At 34.5% G+C, this 18,568-nt stretch overlaps 1 protein-coding gene across 1 annotated transcript in view; it reads left to right on the top strand.

The window, feature by feature from the left end:
* Window positions 1-6: 6 nt before the first annotated feature.
* Window positions 7-18,568, top strand: part of LOC148621455 (DNA replication complex GINS protein SLD5-like) — a 62,160-nt gene continuing 43,598 nt past the window's right edge. The window contains exons 1-2 of the mRNA XM_088575877.1: window positions 7-180; window positions 12,313-12,459. Coding sequence (XP_088432003.1) covers window positions 94-180; window positions 12,313-12,459 — 234 coding nt within the window. The 5' untranslated portion in view covers window positions 7-93. The remainder of the gene's footprint in view (window positions 181-12,312; window positions 12,460-18,568) is intronic.

The following is an 18,568-nucleotide window of genomic DNA, read 5'->3' on the forward strand; positions in this document are numbered from 1 at the left end:
TTTCCGGTAACTGAGTTCCTTTCGACTGAACCCAGTGTAACAAAATATGGCGGGAAATCCATTAAAATATCAATAATAAAAATATTTAAGAACATGGCAGAGGACATCACTGATTTTAACGATGACAGCGGTGAAGAAATAGAGTTAACAGCAGCAGAAGTTTTACAACAACTTGAACAGGTATAAAGAAAAGTTTTACAGCCAATACAGGCATTGAATCGTACAATATAATTTGACAAGTAAAGCTAAAGGCTAAAGTAAAGCAGTCAGATCGACCCATAGGCTATACATGCCATAAGGCATTAAAAGTGTTAGTCCGAATTTCCTCTGACCCTGCAACCCTCCTCATTTTTATTTGGATATTGATATGTCGGGTTGGGGTCAGAATGATGTGCCATACAAAAAGTTGGAGATTCAGCAGTACCGCAGAGTATTGCCCTTCACACGCTTCTTACAACTTTCATGTTGAAATCGTGTAGGTGTTGCATACCTAGTTTGTTTCGGGATTCATTTATGCTGATGTAAGTTTTATCGGCAATTTGTAATCAGATCTCGGTAAAAAAAAGTTTGAAAGCCTGAACCCAGGGTCAGCAGCTATTTACTTTCGATTTCCAACTTTGCGTGACGCAAGCGAGGTTTGGTCGTATGCAAATGAGATTCCGTCATACACAGATGGTCATGTGAGATCAACAAACACCACCTTTTTCGTGTGTCTAAACAAGCGTGTGTACTGGAACAACATATTATGATAACACCTGGTTGGATCCTTTTTACAATTGTTTGGTGATCCTGCTGCAGTACTTTTGGTTGAACTGTGAATTTTTTAGATGTGTAAAATATTGCATGTGGCATCCCATCCTTAGAATACCCTAATTTTATTGTTTAAACTCAATTTTTTAGCAGGTTATTCAAATATTTATTGGAAATGCATTGGGAGGTGTGTGTGGGGGATGGGGGGAGGTGGGTGGGCAGAGGGCAATCATATACATTTTCTGCTGTATGCAATGCCTATGATATTGTTTCACAATATTCTATACCACAATAAACAGACTTGGATTGATTGTTTGGGTTGTGACTTCAGCCAAGTAAGAATAAGGGGCCCTAAACAAGCATTTTTCCCCTTGCTTCAAGAAATAAAAGGGAAAAAATACTTGTTTATTTCTGGTTTCAAGTTTTTTTTTATAACATTCCTTATGAAAGTCCATGCCTACATGTTTCAATCAGAATTCAGAAATTTCATATGGTTTTTGAGTTAATAGGTGCAATTTTGAAACTTTTTTCCAATGAATGCCATTTGAAATCCAAGCCTAAATACAAGAGCTTTAAGAAGTATGCCTACCAAATTAACCCTATTTTTTGAGATAATGAAGTACAAAGTGATCCATAAATGCACTCTAAAGCAGACCTTTATACTTATATTGAATTTCAAAATGTGCAATAATGTGTCCAAATGATTTGTTGTGTCCATAATGAACTGTAAGTCTCTATGTTAAGTGTGTCAATAACTAATGTTGTGTCCGCACTTGCAGAGTTTAATTTTCTGTGGTTGTATCATGCTGCATTTGGCAAAGCTTTTTATTTTAACTCGGACACATTCTTGTATTGTAGGGTTTCACATTTTCTTTCAATTTGTTTAATTGCTGAGGAGTTTTCTTCACCTATGTATGTTATGGCGAAAGTTATGACATGCACATTAGTTAATTAAAATTTATTTGGAATTTACTTAAGTACCTACATGTTTAGACAAAATTTTGCACTTGTCTCTATTACTATGTGCATGCATCATAATTAAACAATGTTTGTGCACTAGTAAACTTAGTTACATCTTCCAGTGACAATATTCTTGTAGGATTTAGGGGGCAGGGATTTGATGTCGGATAAGAAATTTATGTCGCACAAGCACAAATATTTAGTTTTAATTCAGAAGCAATTGAAATCAATATTTCATTTTGAAAAAAAATGCCTTGTTTAGTAATTGGGGAAACATGTCTTATGTCTTTGGCTGAAGTTGCAGTTAGAGTGAGGATTGTGAAATCTATTATACTTTGAATAATTCCAACTTTTCTATGGTCCTCTCTAAAATCTAATCACCTGTACAATTAAATATGATTTTTATTGTGTAATGTAAAAAAAACTTGATATATAATGTGTGCCAACTCAAACAGTAACCCTTACCAAAAAATGCCCTTTTTCATGTAAAACATAAGTTAATACACAATGGAAGGCAGGTACCAGTACACCGTGGGTTTGCTTTTATTAAAATATATACTAATTTGCTAGTAATGTTACATGTTGTAATTGCCATTTTATGTACATCTACAAGACATTCATATAGATTTCTAACTGTACTGCATACATTTCTTTTTGTCACTATATACAACATACAATTCTGATGTGCAATGTGCCTCATTATATGCAACTAAACATTTTTTTTTAATTTTTTTTTCAGAATATGTTTCTGACAGCATGCCTCTCTAATGCTTTTTAATCACATATTCTGGTGATGCCATGAGAATGGTAGCACAACCTTCTTTAATACCTGAAGCAAAAATCAGTTAATTGAAAAGTTGTCATTTCTAGTGATCATGCTAAATGTACACAATTAAACAAAACTGTTTATGGACTTGAATCATTCATTGATTTCACAAAACATTTCCAATACATGGATGTATTGCATTTTTGACAAGACACCCTCACTTTTTTTCCCATTCCTAATTCATTTGTTTATAGTTACGCTGAAAAAAAAAATCAAGATTATTTTTAACTCTATGACAATAACATATGCCATCCAATTCATTTTGTGTTATGCCTTCATAAATTTCATATGAAGAAATCTTATGGCTCTTAGTTTCTGCACCCGATACGCCAGTCCTTGGATCCGCCCCTGCTTGATAAGATGTATATGTCCAGTGGGGATGTAAATAAGCTGGTGTAGTGCGCTAATGGAATGAACAATATAAAGACCTGAGCCAAAATTTTACATGTCGCATAATTTGGTTCAATTTTTCAATTTTTTGGGAATAAAATTGTGGGAACTGAATTACAAAAAGCAGGGGACCTGAATTACAAAAAGCAGGGGACAAGGGATAAAAATAATGAAAAATTAAGTGAAACTTATACAGTAGATTCCGCTTAATTGCATAGCCTATTTGCCAGTAAAAATTATGCAAATAACCGGGCTATTCTTATAACCGAAATTACGATTTTACCAGAAGTGTGAGTTCAGGTAAGACGACGATACTGTGGATCAACCAGGGATATCACTGTTCAACATTTCTGATCTGGTATTTAATTGTTATAGACCTTCACATTGTATTGTTCTTTTATCAATAAATAATAATATATATTGTGTTTATCTTGTTTGTTGACCTTCTTTACGTCGTGTGTATTTATAAGTAAAACCACGTGTTTCTCATCTATAAATAGTCAAGTAATTTCCTGACTTTTCTATGAAAGAAAATCCCATATTTCATATTTCAGCCAGGATTCAGTGTAATATTCATCAATGTTTGCAGTTTCTGGGCTTTTGAAATGGTCTGTGCGTTTTAATATCTCTGTTCAATCACCATTGTACACTGATAGTTGTGTATTATACGTTTCATTGACCTCAATATATTCCTATGAAGTGTGGATAGTATGGGGCACCTTAGGGTAGTTGAATTTCATTAGACATTGTACTGAATGAATGATGACTTAATTTTTGGTTGATATTTATGCCTAGTAACCCAAGCTCACTAAAAACTGTTCAGCTCATCCAAGAAAATTAAATTTACATTGATAATCATTTGTAGTCGGAAGAATTTAAATAGGGACAAAAAATACACCAAGCCGAACCCCAAGCCGCATCATAAGGTGATGTTTGGCATGTCGTCAGAAGTCATTGTTGACCTAGGTGCTTGTTTATTTTAATGCAATTAGAAATCATTTAAATTGTCTTTTATGTCCATTATGTTTTTAATCCATTATTAACACCTCCTGATTGATGATAACCTAGTTTTTACAACAATAAATATGATTGACACTATGTACTAAAACTTCGGTTAAAAGTCACATTGAAATTTGTGTCCATTAAATATACAACGATATCTTTTACTTACCACCTGATTCCAAATCTACCAGTGTCCCAATTCAGACTTGAAGACTCCATGTTGTTGCAGTACACATGCTTGTTTAGACACACGAAGATGGCAGTGTTTGTTGATTTCATGTGACCATCTGTGTATGACGGAATCTCATTAACATACAACCAAACCTCGCTTGCGTCACGCAAAGTTGGAAATTGAATGTAAATGGCTGCTGACCCTGGGTTAAGGCTTTCAAACTTCTTTTTACCGAGATTTTATGATAAATAGCCGATAAAACTTCCAATATCATAAAGGAAAATGAATCCGAATTGAACTAGGTATGCACCACCTACACAATTTCAACATGAAAGTCGTAAGAAGCGCGTTAAGGGCAATACTCTGCGGTACCGCTGAATCTCCAATTTTTTGTATGGCACATCATTCTGATCCCAACCCAACATATCAATATCCAAATACCAAAGAGGAGGGTTGCAGGGTCAGAGGAAATTCGGACTATAAAAGTGTATTGGAGACGAAGTCTGATTCAGTTTTCCGCTCATCTCCAAACCACAAAGTAATACCTAAATGTCCTCTGGTACACCAGAAATAATCCTTTAAGTGGCTTTTGGTTTGCTTCTAAATATATCTTATTATATCCATCTTTTTGTCAAGCTTTCCAATGGCTCTAAAGTCCCTAACACACTTCACTCTGAGAATACTCGAACAACCTTTTATTATGGTATGCATAAATCATTTATTATTTCATTAAAAACATGACAGGGTTCGACACTGACCTTTCTATGTAGCACACTGGACTATTTTATACAATGTAGATGAAGTAAGTGGAACCTGCACAATACTTTTATGCTATATCCTTGGAATCATTTCTATTGGTGTCACAAGACCAGAGATCAATCAACCACAAACGATAAACAAGAATTTGCAGCCATTTTGCATTTTCAAATAGTTTCTGCCCTTTCTTCTTCAAATTAATAATTTCTAATTTCCAAACAAGCGCATGCTTGTTTGAAACTTGCTTGTTAAAAACCAATTATTAGTGGGCATTCCCTAACATTTGGGTTTTCTGAAATAGAGAGTATCTGAGAGGACCTACACTACAGCTAACGATTATTTTGATGATGCCACTCGCCCACGGTGGACAAATCAAGTTGTCCACGCTTTGCCTACCCTTAATGCCTACGGTGGACACACGTACATGTGCCCACCGTGTCAGGTGGACAGTATAGTGTCCATGCCCACGGTATCTGGTGTATGCGTGGTAACCCGTTGATTGGATTTAATCTATTTTCGGCAATGTTCAAACGGTTGACAAATAAAAGAAAAGAACAATGTGTCAATCATTATCTTGACCTTGAGAATCAATTTTCTTTCATGTATAATTGGCCTCAAGCCGAAATTGTGACACCACCAGGTGTTTACTTAGGAATTAATATAATTAGGTTTCTGTATGTATTAAATGCTTTAAACTCATGGTTCTTTTTTTGGTTTTGGTTTTGTTTTGTTTTGTTTTTTTCTATTTCTTATGGCCCACATCGTACTTAAGTCTATCATTATTTAGTATCATCGAAATGTAAATTTGGATTAATCGGATATAATTTTTAAAGAAATTCATAAAGCCTTAATTTTATCATTTCCAGTTGCTGCATGTATCATGTAATAATATTGTACACCTGACCTGTCATCAGTTTGTTACAAATTGTAAATTACGATGTTCAAGAAAATCGAATATTTGCGAACTCCTTATTTTACTGACAATCTATTTAACGCAGTTGTATTTTCTTAGTGAAAGAACGGATTTGAAGCAAACAAGTGGGACTGTAACTTACGGTCTATAAATAACCAATTTTCAGTATCGTGTCATTTCAACAAAATTTGAAAGCAGGAAGCATCGTTGGAAGATAATATATGATCCAGAATTATTGAACCGCGTAGTTCATGAGTTTTCAAATGTCAACGGATTTAACCGCGTATTATCTGAGCACATGTTAGCCAGATATAGTGATGGGTGAAAATTCTCCCTCTTAAGTTGAATATGCAGTTAGTTCTTTTAGATTTAGCGCACCACAGATGATTGAACAACTTATTTCTTCCGGTTTTTTTTTCTTCACTTAGTTCAACAATTTTGACTATGATTAGTTTGTTATTATATAATAACAGTAGCATACATATTGTAAATTAAAATGTTCAAGAAAATCTAGTACTTACAAACTACTCATTTTAATGACGAGTTTCTTACGTAATAATTCTAAAAAAGAAAGTATTTTAAACCAATAACTATAGAAATGCTTCGAGTGTGTCAATTTCTTATGTGAATTTGATGAACGCCTCTGTAATATCCTTGACCAATCAATGTGTTTAATGTTTTATCAAAAGGTGTGTCCCTGTGTTTTGAGCATTGTATGAAGTAAACTGACATTTCGTTGACATGGCAACAATTATCGATCGACGAACAACGTGCTTTATTTGCATAGATAATAAGAAGAGTAATAATACATGAAAATATTTAAAATTCGACACCGTCATTCTAAAGAACATGTAACTTTAAGAAACATATAGAAATATAAAATGTTTTCTTAATTTTTCATAACCGTTGACATTAAATCTTAACTTTTCATTTTACGACTCAGACTTTTTAATTAAAATTAATTTACAGGTAATTCCCGAAAATCTTTGCATATCAAGTTATTAATCAAAATGCACTTTGAAAATGGATTTCTTTTAAAGTGTTTTATTTTGAAATCTTGTATTATTTTTTTTTAGAATCTTCAGAATATACAAATAGGTGAATGACACAAGGGCAATTGTATTTTTATTTCAATAATTAAATGTTCATTGTACTTGTAAAATCATGCTCAATACAAGTATTTTTTTCTTTTTACTAAACACAATAATCTTGTAAAGTATTTGTGATTTTCATATCATAGCCACTTAGAAATAAAATTAATCAATGTGTTTACAAAATAGTCAAATCGGTATTATCCGTGTAATGTCATTACTTAATACCCGAGCGTGTCACACTCAGCCAATATATATACAGGAAGTGGTCGATTAACTGCTAATTAACAAGAAGGAATTGTTTGGTAATATTTAGATTAAAGAATAAAAAGAAACCTAATTTAATTTTTTATGATTACAGAAGCGTATTAGGGACATCCAAAGTTTTATTTTTTTTAAATCGAAATTTTGACATTTAAAATCCCCTATAAAATATAAAAATAGTTTTTGTTTAGGGCAATTGTATTTCATTTTGACATCAGATATATATGAATTAGTAAAAATTGTAAGTTTTTTAAACACGAAACATGAACTTCCATTTTATCGAATGTGTTGTAAAAAAACGAGCATTATTTTGACAAGCATTGATAACGAGGAATTTGTATAATTCTTCAAGGAATCGAGAGAACTATTAAATTGGGCAGGATTTAACTTAAGGAGCTGGAAATCGAACAGTCAACAAATTATGCACATTGCAACTAGGAAAATGTAGTTGTCAAGGTACTGTGACCAAAATACTTGGCATGCAATGGGATGCGAGCTCTGATATACTTACATTTGCAAAACAGGCTCAATATAGAAACATAGAAGGGACAAAATGAGAAAAACTGTGACAATCTTCATCGATTTTAGATGCGCTTGGATTATTGGGACCTGTGATAGTGAGGGCCAAGATACTCATACAGAAGCTTTGGAAGGAAGGCTATGAGTGGGACCAGATTTTACCTCTAAACATATTGCAAATGTGGACAGAAATTAGAAACAATATACAGGATATTAGGGACAAAACAAAATCAAACCCCCACTACATCACAGACAATGATAGCGATAGCCAGGATACAACATTCCATGTATTCGTAGATGCCAGTTAACAAGTGTATGGAGCATCAGCATACCTAAGTAGAGGAAATTCGACAGTTTCAGTTATCGCCAAAAATCACATAGCACCAGTCAAACAGATAACACTTTCGAAATTAGAGTTGATGGCCCCATAGTAGGAACACGCAATGCAACACCGTTAAAGGACAATTTCGATGTAAAGCATATTTTGATGTGGAGCGACATTCAGATAGTTATTCACTAGATTGCATTGAAGAATCCACTTTGCAAATTTGTACAGAATCCTATCAATGAAACATGCAAATTGGACTGTCGGTGGAATTACATTCCAACCGATTCAAATCCAGCCAACCTTCAGACTCACGGAATGTCAGCTGAGCAACTGGAACAATTGACCTTGTGGTGGAATGGACCATCATGGATTATAGAAGAAGACTGTTGGCCAAAATTTACTCCGATCGTGAAACTTGATGCTTCAATCATGATGACCACACATAAGGATGAGCAGTGAACTGCTTTAGCCAAGTTAGATGCCTGGATATCGAGAGTTATTGATTTAGTGCGATTTTCATCACTTCAGAGACTTTTGTGTATAACTAACTATGTTTTGAGATTGGTAAAGTGATCTATGAATAGGAACCAATATTGACTTAGAAACCGTACTAAAGAAATCGATATAATAAAGCCCAACGAAATTCAACAGGCGACAAAATATTGGATATTAGACATTCAAAATCGCAATTTCAGTGATGAGAAGAGCAAACTTCACAAACCGCTAACTAAAAGCCAATTACCACTTATGCAACAGTTGCGTTAATTCAAAAAAGGAAAAATCAGATGCACGGAATGTATTCATAATGCAGAATTGGACTATAATATGAAACATCCGATCTTACTACCGAAACAACACGCCTTTACAGATGTTAATGTGATTGACACGTATCCTGTGTCAAAAAAATTATTCAATCTTCTCTATGAAAGTTCGTATTTTGGAAAAAATTATCCAACGAACAGTCCTGTTCTAGGTAAAACTATCTTAGGGAAAGAGAGGAGTACATAAAATTCTACACACAGGAGCCAGACAGACAATTACGCATATACACCAGTCATACTGGATACCGTCTATATGCCAGTTTGTGAACTTGATACTAAAAAAATACGTTCAATATCATAAAGTGATCAAAAAAAAGGTACTGAAGTCCAGTATTGCCAATGCTACCTAAGGACAGAGTTCAGAGTGTTACACCGATTCAGACCACCATAACCTATTTTGCTGGACCATTAATTGTACAGAGTAATGGACAAAGTGTAAAGACTTACCTGAGCTTATTCCCTTGTGCCACTATTCACGCTGTTCATTTAGAGCTAGTTTAAGATATGACACTCGATATGTTCATGGTAGCTTTCCGACAATTTATTAGCAGAAGAGGAATACTGATCACAATATATATTCAGACAACACTGATGTTCATCGGCCTGACAAAAACAACTCTCAAAAAAGTTCTGGGAAGATCACAAGTGACATTTGAAGTGTTACGAAATGTACTTAGCAAAATAGAATGTATGATGAACGACCGCCTGATAATGTACGTGTCAGCCGATATCTCCAGCTGTTAAAGCCGTCTCAGCTACTACACGGACACGTGATATCAACACACAACGACAGCAAGGCAGATGTTTGTGAATTTAACAATGTGACTGCAAATAGACTCTTACAACACAAGATCATGTTAATAGAGCACTTTTCTGAGCGCTGGAGGACTGAATACCTGACAGCCTTACACGAGTTCCATTGGGAATAAAATACAATTGAGGCACGAGTGAAAATCAGTGCGATCATTTAGACTATGGATAATTCGCTGAGTCCAACCTGAAAGCTAGGAGTCAATGAGGAACTTATCACCGGCAATTATGAGCAGACCAGAGCAGCAAGAATCCGGACCACAAGTGGATTAATGACAACACGACCAATAGTGAACTTAGTCTCCCTTGAAATATGAACAGTTAATTTAAGTTTAATTGCATTTTGCGGCCCCAGAATGTTGTGAATAGTTTATTTATTTCTGAGTTTCTTTTATCTTTTATTTATGTACCAAAGATAGCAATGTTATTTCCCGCAATTTGTAACGTAATAATTGCTATGTCGCCGCCTGAAGCAGCAACTCTTGTATGGAACGTCTAGAAACTAAACGTATAGAAAGTTGATCGTCTTGTAGTTGTCTTTCACAGCTCAACATTCCCTGAACTACAATGTACTTGAACCACAGATGAACTAGTTTTTTTTTTAATTGTTTTTCAATGTCAGGATTTTACAAAATCCCCTACACCACCACCTGACTAGGGTGTTTTGGGGATTTTAAACAAAAAGAAAGCACGACTATCATTTTTAGTGTAAATCCTAATACAAATTAATTACTCATTGTAAAAGGAAGAAGAAAAAGGCCTTTCACTCACACTCTCACCCAGCTTTCACACTGTCTGCTTTGCTTAATAAATATACAAGAGAAAAGTTTTGCCAGTATATTGTTTGTTGGGGTTTAACGTCCGAGCAGCAATATTTCAGCTATATTCAGACGATTGCCAGTATATATATTTACGGCATGATAATTGTGGAAATATATGTCTAAAAGTGGTCCATCTTCTCTCAAAGTTCAGAATTTTATTGTTCTTTACTGTAATGAATTCTTCTAAATCGTATAAATATTGAATATTAGTCTACCGCAAGGGGACATGTAAGTGCTGGTCATCAGCCCCGTTTTCCGCACTTTTTTAGCTCACGTGGCCAAAGTGAGCTTATGCCATCACTTGGCGACTGTTGTCATCGTTGTGGACAAATTTTTAAATATCTTCTCCTCTGAAACTACTGGACTGACAGGTTTTAAACTTGGCATGATTGTTCCTTAGGGTGTTCTGCACAAAATGAATGTTGGGATTGTTGATCCATGAAAAAACATGGCCGCTGTTACTAAAAATAGAACAGATTGCAGTTTTTTGCAAATAACTCAAAAAACCGTTGCCTTTAGCAAATTTCTGGCATAGTTAATATTGTTCAGCATCATGAGATGGACCTATGCCAAAATTTTCAAAATGATTGGTCAACTGATGTAGGAGTTAGGTCTCTGAAACAGTTTTTTTTTTGCATTTTTCGCATGTGCAACTTAGAAAATCTTCATTTCAAAATTCATTGCACAGAATTCAATGAAATTTGGCATATGTATTACTTAGGGTGTCCCACACAAAATGACCATTGGGATTTTTGATTCATGAAAAACATGGTTGTCATTACTAAAAATTGAACATAGGGTCAGAAGGCAGTTTTTATTCATATAACTCAAAAACTGTTCCCTTTGTGCTTTCATTCAAATTTCTGCCAGGGTAAAATTGTACAGCATCATGAGATGGACCTATGCCGAAATTTTCAAAAACTATTCATTGACTGATGTTGGAGTAGCAGCCCCTGAAGCAGTTTTTTTTTTTTTCTTCACATGTACAACTTTGAAAATCATCTTCGCTAAAACCATTTAAGATCATTGAATGAAAATAAACATAATAGTTCTTTAGTGTATTGTGCTCAAAATGACTGTTGTGGATCCGTGGATAGATATTGCTGGCTATACTAAAAATGGAACTTAGGGGTTGGAAGACAGATTTTTGAAAATAATTGAAAAATTGTTGGCTTTAGCAAAATTCTGGTTCAGGTCATGAAAATGCTATTAAAAGCATTTCCTGCATTTGACTATTTAGTTGATTTTAACTTAGCCTGTCTCATTCCTCAAGTTTTTCAAATAAGCAAATGGTTAATCAGGTGAGCGATTCAGGCTATCTTGAGCCTCTAGTTTTTTGTGGTTTTACCAAATAAGTTTGGTTTTTTTTGGTATGTGGCCTTATTATGAAGAGTTACAGATTAAGTTTGACTTACAGTTGAATGATTTTTATAGAAGTGATGGTCCTTGGAATTAGAAAATTTCAGTGAATTTAGAGTTTTCCTTACTTTTTTTGTAATGCTTTTACCAATGGATTTTATATATTTGCATGTAGTCTTGCTATGAGAAGTTATTGATTAAGTTCAACTTTAGTGACAGTTTATTGATTTTTATGGAAGTTATGGCATTTGGACTTAAAAAATTTAAGTGAATTTTAAGTTTTCCTCATTTTTTTTCTCGCGGGAATATTGCAACGCTGTTCTTTTATCCCAATTGTTTAGGGTTTGACTAAATTGGTGGTATCAAGCTGCACCATGTAAAGCATTTTATTTTGTTTAACGACATGTATATTCCTTCAATAATACCAGGATGAATGATTGCAACTGGAATCCATAAATATTTTTGCTTTAAAAAACTAATTTCAGAATTAGAGGCTGGGTTGGTAATTATTTATTTTTATATCTTTGTAGGCTTGGTTGAATGAAAAATTTTCACCAGATTTATTAGAGTGTAAAGTGGAGTTAATAGAATGTATGATAGACCAGATAACAGAGATGGAAGAAAATATAAAGAGGGCCAAGAAAGGAGATTTCAAAATTAGTTTACACAGAATGGAAGTAGGTACTTATTGTAAGGGTTCTTCTACTGGTGATATATAGTACATGTGTCTGAAATACAAAAAAAAAAATAACAAGGTTGTGCAGGCCTTTGATTCAGTGTTATGGTTGATATGAACTATAGATCAGGATAATACATAGAATATTTTACATTCAACAAACATACTCCATGTCCACTTGATGAAAAATATTTGTATATACCTTCAATAAATATCTATAGCAATGTTATTGCCATCTAAAAGAAAGAAAAATGTTGACTTTTTGCATTGGATCAAAAGTTAAGGTTGAAGTTAGATTTGAAGCTTGATTTTTCAAATTTAGAATTAGTTATAGCATTACAAATAAGAGAGGTACACTGTAATTGTTGAGTTATTTGACTTTTAACATGAAATAATAGGATAATCAATTGGAAAAAGTGTATAACCAAAATATTATCATCAGTTATCATCGCTTGGCGTTTGTCGTTAACAATTTTTCAAAACTCTTCTCTGAAACTACTTGACCAATTGGAACCAAACGTGGTAAGAATGTTCCTTGGGGTATCTTGCATAGAACTGATTTGGGGATTTTTGATCTGTCGTAAAACATGGCTGCCATTATTAAAAATAGAACATGGGGTCAGACAATAGTTTTTCGGATATATCTCCAAAACAGTTAGGGTTAGCCCATCCTGAAAGGGATAAAAGTGTTCAGCATTACAAGATCTATCTGCGGTCAAATTTTCATTTTAATCTATAAAGCCATGTTGGAGTTAATGCTCTTTTTCTAAGTTTTTTGCTATTTTTAATGTTATTTCTTTCAAAAATCTTCTCCTCTGTCACTGCTTTACCAATTGCAACAAAACTCGGTATAAGTGTTCCTTGGGGTATCCTGCATAGAACCGAAGTAGGGTCTTTTGATCCGTCGAAAAACATGGCCATTGTTACTTAAAATAGAACATAGGGGTCAGACAGTAGTTTTTCGCATACATCTCCAAAACCGTTCAGCCAAATTTTTTCATTAGCTGAAATGATCCTTAATTTTTGGACTACAAAAGTCTTCAGGCATAAAATTTGTACGACGCCTTCTTATAAGAGTTACTGCCCATGACGGGGGAAAATGAGAGGTTTGTTTTTTTTTTTTACAGTTTTCAGCTAATGTCTTGAAAACTATGATAAATTTAGACTTTCATTTACTGAAATGATCCTTATGATAAGTCCTATCAAAGTTTTCTAGAGTCAAAATTGTTGGACAACTTCTTGTTTAATTTATTGTCCTTGAAAGGCAAAATTCAACCAGGTGAGCAATTCAGGTACCTGGGAGCCTCTTGTTTGCACATGTAATTACATGTATTATACTATATTTTAATTATTCAAAATCCCCGTGCAGGTCTGGGTGTTAAAAAAGAATAGGCCTGGAGCAGTGCTAAGCTTGTCGTAAAAAGGCGACTAAATAGTGCTCAGAACCCTAGCCAGGGGCTAGGGCACTTTGCCCACAGAGCAACTGGGATGTGTGCTCCAGGTGGTGGAATGGGGTACCCCTGGCATGTTACATGCTGGGGTTGTCAGGCTATAATACGGAAAACCTGACCGCAAACCATAGTGGTGTACCGTGTTGGGAAAGATGCCACGTTCCTCGCACGTTAAAGAACCCTACTGTGGTATTCTCCCGGAGTAGGAACCATAGGGCTCCACCACAGGAGGCTAAATTGCCCGACCCTACCCACCTCTCCCTATTTCCAGTGGCAATCAAAATTTGTCGACCCCATTGTCCTTGTGTCCCCATCCCTTTTTCATTTCATCATTTCATGTTCATTTTATCATCAATTTCATGTTCATCGTCTGAATATAGCTGAAATATTGCTGCTAGGACGTTAAACCCCAACAAACAAACAAACAAAAATTACTCAAAATAACCAATTGATTGTCGTATTTCTTTTTAAGTATTCCTTCTCATTAAATAAATCACTACTATCTACATAATAATATATTAAGCTGTTTTCCTAAATCTAAATTTATTATTTGTTTAGTGAAAGCTACAGTTTTTATATGCCTGTCTGTCTAGGGGGGGGGGGGCTTCTGTCATTCACACCTTGCACAATAACTCAAAAGTATGGCCCAAATTTTTGTGAAACTTTAGTGCATCGTTTCTTTATATTGCTGTGAACTCTCTTTTGATTTTTAACAGTTTCAGCCTTTTAAGTCGCTGATATTGTTAGCTTGTAGCTATTGTTACTTCTTGCACTTGTACTGGTTTCAGTACTTTATATTTGCATATGATTTGCATGATTATATATTTATACACTCCATGCAGATATGTGCAGTGTTCACTACCACAGCATCATAGTTCTAGCTTCATACGAGATAAAAATGTACCTCTTAAATATCATACATGTGTGGTTCTATGTGTGTTTCTTTGCTTGTATGAGAAGGAAATTAGCATTGAACATTACCCAGTTTTCAATTCAGGCACAGGAGCTCATTACAAGACTAAATAGGTCATATACATTAGGACGGCCCAAATAGCCATGAATATTCATTACCAGTTGTTAAATCTGGTTTGTAATCTGGTTCCCTGGTCAATATCATATGTGACCCGAAGATTGCTACAACATACCTCTTTAGAGCAATATCATACACATGTCTATGTGTGTTTTTTTGCTTTTACGGGAATGGAAAGTTTATATTAAAAGATGAAATGATTGGTTAGCATTAAATTTATGTAATATTACCCAGTTTCTGATTCAAGGGCTGGTTTCAATTGGCTATATATAGGTCATATATATATTGTCAGGACCCCTGATATCTATTTATAGCCATTGCCAATTGTTTATTCTAGTTCCAGGTAAATGAAAACTTTTGGGTTATCACGGTCATGAAAGAATTACACAATCATATCAAGGGAACCAAGATTTTAGCTGAAGTCACCCAATTTTAGAGCATATTGCATTTATGCCATTTCGGATATTGAAAGTAAGCCAAAATCAGTGACAGAGAATATTTGACTATTACCAACTTTGAAAGTTTGTTTGTTGGGGTTTAACGTCCTAGCAGCAATATTTCAGCTATACTCGGACGATGAACATGAAATACATGATAAATTGAACATGAAATGATGATGAAATGAAAAAAAAAAAGGATTGCCACTAGAAAAAGGGGGGTGATGGGTAAGATCAAGCAATTTAGCCTCCTGTGGCAGAGCGCAAAGGTTCCTACTCCTATTGAATACCACAGCTGGGTTCGAGGAAAGTGACATCTTTCCCATCATGGTGCACCACTATGGTTTGTGGTCAGGTTTTCCATATTATAGCCTGACAACCCCAGCATGTAACATGCCAGGGGTACAACATTCCACCACCAAGGGTACACATCCCAGTTGCTCTGTGGGCAGCGCGCCTAGCCCCCAGCTAGGCTTCTGAGCACTATTTAGTCGCCTTTTATGACCAGCTTTTTTTTTTTAAATAAAATTCAGTAGTGGTTGCACTATTTTCATAAATCACTGCTTTTTGTGTAGGTTCCCTCATTAATAGTTTTGAATTTATGATTTTCTGTTTTCAATTCTTTTTTCGCTTTATACATAAAAAATGGGGATTCTCCTTATTGCATAATAACTTAAAAATGCTTCAAGCAATTATCATAACCTGTATTGATTAAGCTTCTTTTTTAGCTCACCTGGCCACAGGCCATGTGAGCTATTGCCATCACTTAGCACTGTTGTCATCGTCTTCATTAACAATTCTTTAAAAATCTTCTCATCTTGTAGTTATTGCCCTTTTTAGCTCACCTAGCTAAAGGCCAAGTGAGCTTATGCCATCACTTGGCGTTCGTCGTCATCGTGGACAAATTTTTAAAAATCTTCTCCTCTTAAACTACTGGACTTAGTGGTTTTAAATTTGGCATGATTGTTCCTTAGGGTGTTCTGCACAAAATAACGATGGAATTTTTTATCCATGAAAAAACATGGCCGCTGTTACTAAAAATAGAACATAAGGGTCAGATTGCAGTTTTTTGCAAATAACTCAAAAACTTTGCCTTTAGCAATTTGTGGCATGGTTAATTTTGTTCAGCATCATGAGATGGACCTATGCCAAAACTTTCAAAACGATTGGTCAACTGATGTAGGAGTTACGGCCCCTGAAACAGTTTTTTTTTTGCATTTTTCACATCTGCAACTTTGAAAATCTTCTTTTTCAAAATCCATTGCACAGAATTCAATGAAAGTTGCCATTTATGTTCCTTAGGGTATCCGACACAAAATGACCAATGGGATTGTTGATTCATGAAGAAACATGGCCACCGTTACTAAAAATAGAACATAGGGGTCAGATAGCAGTTTTTTCAAAATAATTCAAAAACCATTGCCTTTAGCAAATTTCTAACTGGGCAAAATTGTTGAGCATCATGAGACGGACCTATGCCAAAATTTTCAAAACAATTGCTCAACTGATGTAGGAGTTACGATCCCTGAAACAGTTTTTTTTTTTTACATTTTTCTCATGTGCAACTTTGAAAATCTTCTTTTCAAAATCCATTGCACAGAATTCAATGAATGTTGACATATATGTTTTTTAGGGTATCCCACACAAATTGACAGATGGGATTGGTGATTCATGAAAAAACATAGCCGCCATTACTGAAAACAGAGCATAGGGGTCAGATGGCAGTTTTTTGCAAATGACTCAAAAAGTGTTGCCTTTAGTAAATTTCTGGCGTGGGTAAAATTGTTAAGCATCATGAGAAGGACCTATTCCGAAATTTTCAAAACCATTCATTGACTAATGTAGGAGTTGCAACCCCTGAAACAGTTTTTTTGTCCCCTTTCGCCAAATGCCGAAGGGGACTTAGGTTTGCACTCCGTCCGTCTGTCAGTCCGTCAGTCACACTTGGTTTTCCGGACTTTTTTTGTAATGCCTCATCCAATTGATTTCATATTTGGTATATAGTCTTATCATGACAAGTTACAAGTTACAAGTTAAGTTCGAATGACGTTACAGTTGAACGATTTTTACAGAAGTTGTGGCCCTTGGACATAGAAAATTTCATGAAAATTTATGTTTTCCAGACTTTTTTTTGTAATGCCTCATGCAATTGACTTCATAATTTGTATATAGTCTTATCATGACAAGTTACAAGTTAAGTTCAAATGACGTTACAGTTGAACGATTTTTACAGAAGTTATGGCCCTTGGACATAGAAAATTTCATGAAATTTTATGTTTTCCAGACTTTTTTTTGTAATGCCTCATGCAATTGATTTCATATTTTGTATATAGTCTTATCATGACAAGTTACAAGTTAAGTTCGAATGACATTATGGTTGAACGATTTTTACAAAAGTTATGGCCCTTGGACATAGAAAATTTCATGAAATTTTATGTTTTCTGGACCTTTTTTTTGTAATGCTTCATCCAATTAATGTCATATTTGGTATATAGTCTTATCGTGACAAGTTACAAGTTAAGTTTGAATGATGTTACGGTTGAATGATTTTTACAGAAGTTATGGCCCTTGGACATAGAAAATTTCATAAAATTTTATGTTTTCCAGACTTTTCTTTGTAATGCCTCATCCAATTGATTTCATATTTGTTAGCTAGTCTTATCATGACAAGTTACAAATAAAATTTAAATATTATTAAGACAAAATGGTTTATATGGAACTTATGGCCCTTTGACATAGAAAATTACATAAAATTTTATGTTTCATCATTTTGATGCAAATTGCTGCTGTCATTCTAGAGTTATTTGCCCTTTAATTCATAATGAAGTTTTTTTCAACTTTCCAGGTGATAGAAAAAGAATGTCTTTATGCAGCTTTCTGTAATGCAAAAATGTTATTATCTACTGTAAAATGAAGCTCAGGTTTGATTTTGATGGAATTTGCTTTTGCTGTTTAAGAATTATTTTCTCTTGATTGTTAAAAAATAACACCATCCATTGTTAGTTCACATATGTAAAAAAATAACACCATCCATTGTTAGTTCACATATGTAAAAAAAATCTCATAAAGGCAATGAGTTCAAAGGTCAAAAGGGGACACTGTATTGCATCAGCAATATTGTCAGAATGCTTGTTGTTTTTTTTTTTCGCATGCACAACTTTGAAAATCTTCTCTAAAACCATTTAACATCAT

The sequence above is a fragment of the Perna viridis genome, chromosome 3 (genome assembly GCF_037379345.1).
Source record: "Perna viridis isolate PV_CMFRI_1.1 ecotype Kerala chromosome 3, ASM3737934v1, whole genome shotgun sequence".
NCBI classification, from domain to species: domain Eukaryota; kingdom Metazoa; phylum Mollusca; class Bivalvia; order Mytilida; family Mytilidae; genus Perna; species Perna viridis.